This window comes from Convolutriloba macropyga, chromosome 10, assembly GCF_964194025.1.
Source record: "Convolutriloba macropyga chromosome 10, txConMacr16.3, whole genome shotgun sequence".
Lineage (NCBI taxonomy): Eukaryota > Metazoa > Xenacoelomorpha > Acoela > Convolutidae > Convolutriloba > Convolutriloba macropyga.
Genome location: NC_134477.1, coordinates 30837095 through 30844214, shown reverse-complemented (window position 1 = coordinate 30844214; position 7120 = coordinate 30837095). Strand labels below are relative to the sequence as shown.

Here is a 7120-nt window from a genome sequence, read left to right as displayed (position 1 = left end):
ATGGCTGTTCCAGAGCAACTAAACTGAGCCTATAGCATTGTCTCTAAAGAATTTTAATTTCCGATTTCATAAATTTAAGGTATGCTTGGCTGGGGAAATCATGGTTGAAACCATTTCTAAGTCATTTCTCAGAAAATTTTCTTGCGATCAACCTTGTGCCCACAAATCACAACGGTGCCCACGGAATTGAGTATTTGCCTTTTATTTGTTCCCAGAAACCCTCACAATCGGGTCCTCAAAATTTCGTCATCATCAACCCACACAATCGGGTTGAACGGAAGAAATGAGCCTTGTCCCCGCTCATTGGGTGACAAACAAATTCGCGCACAGCAATAACTGGGGATTGAAGGAATAAAAAGTTTATACTAACAATTAAGAAATCAAACCGGATAGAGACAAATTTTGCTGCGCTTTTGTCGACCAGCCGACACAAAAATCCTATACTGAAACGTAGTATTTATAAGTCAACATAACAATATATCGAACGCAATTTTATCGCATGAGTATATCAAGTTTCGAGTCTTTTCATGGTTCAGGTTTCATCATTTCTCGTTCAGCTGTCAACAACCTCATGTTCAAACTGATTTTTTCATGAATCCAGTCTTTATAGTGGACAACACTGGCGAAGAAACTGCCTCCTTCACATCTGACCGGTGTCTCCTGATTTGAAACCTCACTGCTTTCATTTTTGTAATAACTGGCTACTCCATATAAACATCGAGCAGGCAAGTCACCTTGACAGTTTTCGACTGTGTAAAGTGGACTCCCGTCGTCCATATCGCAAATATGACTTTCCTAATAAACAAAATGTCCATTTCTTTTTTGGTTTGTATTCTTATAAACATGGAATTAATAGTTTGTTGGTTTCAGAATAGGGAGGAATTAACACGGCCAGAGCCATTCACTTATTTTAACAAGAACATAATTAGAACGATTTTGGAGCACAGAAAGCGGTTTGCCGCTTGGATCACAGAAAGCGGTTTTGCCAAATTTCCATGTAGTTATTGATAGGGTCTATATGAAAAATGTTTGCATTTTTTATTTACTTTTTCTATTCTAAGATCACAGTTACTATTGTGCAAGATTGTCACAATATGTCAAGCATCTTATCAACAACCAATAAAAACATAGCTGGCAGATTGCCAGAAAATAGCCGCAATAGATTCGTAGATCGGCAGTCTAAAAAAAACAGTAAAAAAGACAGACCAAAATAATTTGTCTTTTCATTGAAGGCTGATCTGGTATATTTTGATTAAAAATCTGTATAAGTTATTGCTACCTCTATTAGCTGATCTCAAATAACCTTCATTTAGAGTGACACACACCCATTTGACATTATCTCTTTGAATTAAAGTAAATAAAAGTCAATTTCAAAGTGAGGAAGTCATTTATGAGAGTGAGGTAAGTCTAGCGTGACCAAAAACTTAATCACGCGAATGAACAAAAAAACTCGCTTCACTAAGAGCGAAAAATGACGTCACGCATGCAATTCAGTTGAAATTGCATGAACGAATGAACAAAAAGTGGCTGTGACGTCATATGGTCGTAACAAAAATCATGACGACGAAATAAAAAACACAGCAGGACAAGTCCTGAAATACAATCCAAGTAATTGAATGAAAGACAGACCTAATGAACCTGACCAGCAGATCAATTGAACAATCCCAGCCAACAAGACAAAATCTCAAAAGTTGAGAAACTAAAAGAATCAAACAAACTAACCAAAAAAACGATCATTGCTAAAACCCTTGAAGCTTTTAACATGAAGGCCATAAATGACTCATTTTAAAATACTCAATAACTCACGCAAAAACTTTGAAAGAGATGAATCTGCCACTAAAAGTAGATAAACTGAACAAATATGACAAATGCATCAAGAAACTGAGAGAAAATTTAAAGAAAATTTCCAAAAATAGGGCTATTAAAAAGGACAAACATCTTTTTTTATTCTGGAGTTCTGTTTTTTATACCGTCTACAACATTTAAAACATTTCGTTGGCCAGGAAAGATAGTTAAACTCAGAGAATGACAAACAAAATTCGAAAAATTTGAAAACAATCAAAAATTTTAAATTGCAAGCTTTATTTAAAAAATGCACTACAATTGCAAAATTGAAAAATTGGAAAATATTTTATTGCCCCTAGAAACTATGTAGTAACATACTAGCAAACCCTATAGCAAGTTCCCTGGCCACTGAATGAAAATTTCAAACAAAAATTTAAAGAAAAAATTGCAACTTTCTTAAAAAATTGGTAAAAGATATTGAAATGTTGAATACCATTACCTGGCCAAAAATTTTTTCAGTTAACTGTTAGCAAACCCTAGATGAGGCTTCTTGCCCCTGGGGCTGGAAAACTTGAATAATGAAAATAAATTTCACAAAATCTGAAAAAAAAACCAAAATTGATTTAAAAATATTGGTAAAATTCATGAAGTTAAAATGTTTAAAACCACTTCATTACCACTAGAAACTATGCAATAACCTATTATTAAACCCAAGAGGAGCTTTTTTGACATCAAAGTCTGAAACAACTCAAAAAAAGACAAACATTTTCAAACAAATTGAAAAAATTAGTATAAATTACCGTGTTTATGTTTGGAGTAGCAATAGATATAGCGCTTAAAGTGGTCGTAAAAAGCAACTACGTCTTGCAAAGGACCTCTATCAACTTTAATAAACCCAAAACTAACAAAAAACTTCCAAAAAATCCAAAAAATGACAAAAAAGTGCTAAAATTTTCATTATTTTAGGCTCAAAAACTCCCAAAAATGACCTTTCAACCTTGAATTACGGCCTTCCCAGTAGCTTCACCACGCTGAGTACTTGAGTGACTACTAAACGCGGGGCTCTAATGAAACTTGATGCCCGCTGAGCCCTAACTGTTTATCCCGTTTTGAAAGCTCAAAGTCATGAAAACAGGCGTGAAAACATCTTACAAAAATTAAAAAAAAGACAGAGCACCAATACAATCCAATTCTTGGATTGTAAAAAAAACCAAGAGAAGGCCAATAATAGCCCCAGCTATCGCTGTGCGGCTATTAAAAAGAAGAAACAAATAATTCTTTGCTTACATATCCATCCAGAGTAATTGATTCGACACATACAATGTTGGGTCTGCAGAAATCAATCCCTTGAGTTGAAGATACGGACTCAAACATTGTCTCATAAAAGAAGGCTTCTCTGGGACTCACTGGATAGCTAAAATAAACTTTAATATGATTCATACTTTCAATTATTCTCAAAAAAATAGTGACTGGTTATTATTGGAATTAAGTGGTCCCATTTCGCATTACCCAGGCTGAGGTACCAGACGCTAACGGTTTGTCCTCACCGTCCCCGATGAAAACTCGGAATGTACAGCTCTTAGTCCGTTAAGCGTTCACCAAATGTTTCCAGACTATGTAATTTTCAACACGCAACACCGCTCTCGTGCATTGATCTTCTTTTTGAGTAAATCCATTTTTATCTGGAAGATCAGCCTCGGTATATCTCACGCCAAGTTCTTCTTTTTGTCAAATATTACATCTAATGTTTTTTACATATCTTACTTTTGCTAATAGTCTATAAGGTCTATTAGCAGATACCAACTGGCACTTTGTATAACCTTACACACACCAATAGTCGCATGATTTTTTGTGGCTCAATTATCATTGCAACGTAAGGTCTTTAAAAAATTGTTCTGGCCTAGGTCGCTTACGAGTGGGGAGGAATTATTTGTTCAGCTGGGTTTTTTGTTGAAATTTGGTATCATTAGAAAGCCTGCTTGACTTAAAAATTAAAAAAGTAATTTTCTAAATTCGTTTTTTGTTTCGAGGAATTATACATGTACAAAATTTTTGTGAGCATTTGGGAAAAACCGTATTTTTTTTCAATTCTTGCAAAAATTTTGACCAATTTCAGACCTCTTTGCTCAATGATTTTAATATTGATGACAATTTTGTGTTGATAATAACCGTGTGGCGAAGGTCCTAGTACTCTCATTGTGTTTTGGAATATATATCAGTATCAATTTTTGGATTATATTGTGGAGACTTTTTACTAAGATCTTGACAATTTGTCAATTTTTGACGTCAATGAAAACTAAAATTACTGAAAACTGAGCTGGAGAAAGGGCAGTTTCAAAGCTTATAGTAAAAAAACTCTGTAATACTTTTTTTTCTAATTAGAGAGAGTAACTTTATTTTTTTGGTTTTTATAGAAATTCTAATCCTTGCGCTGCAATTGACTGCTGTTTTTGTTTTTTTTACCAGCGCTCTTAAAACTATTTCATGTGTTCTAATGACGCTTTTTGAACGAATCAAGCAGCGGTCAATTTTTATGGCTTAGACTTCATGTGTATTACAAAATTAATCTGATTTTTTGATTTTTCTCGTCTTCATTGAAGTTTTTGTTTTATATCTCCTAATCTTCATTGTGGAATAATTTCCCAGGCTTGAGTGAACCTACTTAATGTTTTCGTTTAGTAGCTTATTTGTTTTCATGCATTTGACGCTATATTTTGTAAAATGTTGGTAATTTTTGCAATTTTGATTTTATTTCCATTTGTGTTTGAGGTTTTATCACTCAAAGTAACTAAGGAGCGGCCCTCTTGCGCAGCATAGGTGCTTATATACATTGTCTTTAAACAAAATTTTCTGGTCTTTATGGCCATGACACTGTCTTTTTTGTGTGCTTTCAGTGAATTTTGAGATTACTTCAATTTGTTGTTCTTTTTGTTTTCCTATCAGTTAAACTGATGGTGAAAGACAGTCTTGGTTTAATAGCAAGGCATATATGAAATTATTTTGAGTTGTCAGGCAATAACTCATGTTTTTCTTTGAGTTTGCAACGATATACATTCAACTTGCCTATTACTCGTTTTGTCCATTTCTAGTGTCTTTTTCAAAGTATTGTCGCAGAGTATCATTGCAGAGAAAAACATAGTGCAGTCTAAAAAATCAAGCAATAATTTCAGGTGACAGGTTATTATTTTAAGGGTATGTATGTCTTTTTTGTCTGTCTTCTTCGGTTGTCGCCAAAAAAATATTGACAAAATATTTTTGACTATCTGTTTTTCTAATCGTTTTCATTTTCTCTTTGTAAATTAGTCTCATTAATGACAACTCCCGGAGCTAGTAAAATCTTGTGAATATTTTTAGACTGATTTTAGTTTTCATTGCAAACTTTGGCTTTTCTATTGTATTTTCCTAAAATCTGGAAATTGTGAGTTGTTTGGGTGTCTGTTTTTGTTGTCTTGTGTCTTATTCTCATTAATAACAGGTCTCATCAGATTTTTAATGCAATCCTTTATTCTTAGGTTTTTGGACGTTATTAAGTTTTGAAATTTTTTTGAGTCATTGCATTCATGCGTGATTTTTACAATCTAGCTTTTGTTTGGGGCTTTTTTTTACCTAATTTGATGTTAAGTTTTTACTCTGTCGCTAACTGCAACTATGAAACGATGTTTTCAATTTGGTCTGTTCAATTGACGCAAAACTTTGATTTGACTACTGATTTTAGACTGACGGTACATGTTGTAATTTTCCCTGGCTCATTTTCTTCAAAACTAATTATTTGGTGACAAATGATGTGAAGTTGCTCATCATGATATGATTTGCGTAATGTATTTAACACAAATATATTTGAAAAAAATTTGAGTTTTCCGTCTGTCTTTCTTGTAGCTTTTTTTTCTCCTTAGAAATTTTTTATAAAAGCTGATTATAAAAGATGTTATCATAAAAAATCTAAAAGTCGGGATATACGCATTCTCGTTTCTTCAAGTATCAACTCAGGGCCTTTGTTTGTGATTTTTAAAATAAATTACCTTCCTCGATTTTATTTGTGACCATCGGATGACACGTCAAGAAATTAAACTGCAAAATTTTTTTAAATTTTTTACACTCTGTTGCAAAGTAGGTGTTCCTAGCGTCTTCCTTCCGCATGCTCTACTTATTTTTTGCCAATCAATTGGCATGATGTCAAGAGCAAATATATTAAAATCCTATTTGAGAATTCAAAATGTCACTGGGTTACCAAGCTCGATACTTATAAAGCTTATTTTCCTGAATGACACTAGTGTTCGGAATTTGATTGGAAAATTTGATAGAAGTTGAATTCAAAATCTCATTGTGTTGTTTGATAAAATGAATTTTTAATTGACCAATTCGCTGCTCGAGTATTTTTGTTAAATTTTGTTTCTTCTTCCATCTAAAAGGGAAATGTGTTGCTCATTTGATTTTTGCACTGCAGTGAAAAAAAAGACTAAAACTGGTATTACCCGCACTGTTATATCTGGCTGTCATAATTGGAGGTTAGATCATGTATTAGATCAATAAACATGATCTGCGCAGTACGTTTTTTCTTATTTTTGCTTTATTTGTTAGATATTTAAGCCATTAGCTGGGATAAGCGGAGTCGGAACATCGTTTGCGAACACTCATAGCCAAGCTTCCTCATTTCAATCAAGCGGTTTCAATCTGATTTATTAGTGCTTGAATACGAACGATAAAACATTTTCACTAAACAAAAAAAAACAAAAATCTAAGTATGAAATGGTTTCAAATCAGGATCAAAGTAATTGATATTATCCCGAACTAAAAGTCAAGTCTTAATCAGTGAAATTTCAAGTGTTGGATCAGTACCGTATTGGAGCTCTGATGATGTCAATTTTTAGAATTGGCATGTCTTAAACCAACTCTTAAGTCTTGGCAGAACTTGCGTCAAGCCTTGGTCAAGACTTGACAAGTCTTTGGTCAAGTATTGAGCACAAATTTTATAGTTAGCTTTCTTAGCAAAAAAAGAAGGCCGCAATTTACAGTGACTTGCCTAAAAAAATTTTAAAGTGAAAAAAGTAACACAAGACGCGCAACGTAAGCAGTTCGACAAAGTTCACTTGATAGAAAATTAAAAAAAATTCTGATATCGCCCAAAGATACCAGTCATGGCCACTTTATTGTCCATTGAAAAAAATTTGGCTTTGAGATGAATATACAAGACATTTTATGTTGTTTTATGTTCATATCGGAAATAGCGTGGTCATATTAGCAAATTTCTTGAAAATTTTTTACATTTTTTGCTAATTTTGATATGCATTCGTTATAAATAAAACTCTACGTGTCATCTTAAAACTCTACTTTGCTT

At 33.3% G+C, this 7120-nt stretch overlaps 1 protein-coding gene across 1 annotated transcript in view; it reads right to left on the bottom strand.

Moving 5' to 3' along the window:
• Positions 1 to 439: 439 nt before the first annotated feature.
• LOC142348437 (azurocidin-like) overlaps positions 440 to 7120 on the bottom strand; it is a 14765-nt gene continuing 8084 nt past the window's right edge. The window contains exons 5-6 of the mRNA XM_075399795.1: positions 3073 to 3199; positions 440 to 795 (exon numbers count right to left, since the gene is read on the bottom strand). Coding sequence (XP_075255910.1) covers positions 526 to 795; positions 3073 to 3199 — 397 coding nt within the window. The 3' untranslated portion in view covers positions 440 to 525. The remainder of the gene's footprint in view (positions 796 to 3072; positions 3200 to 7120) is intronic.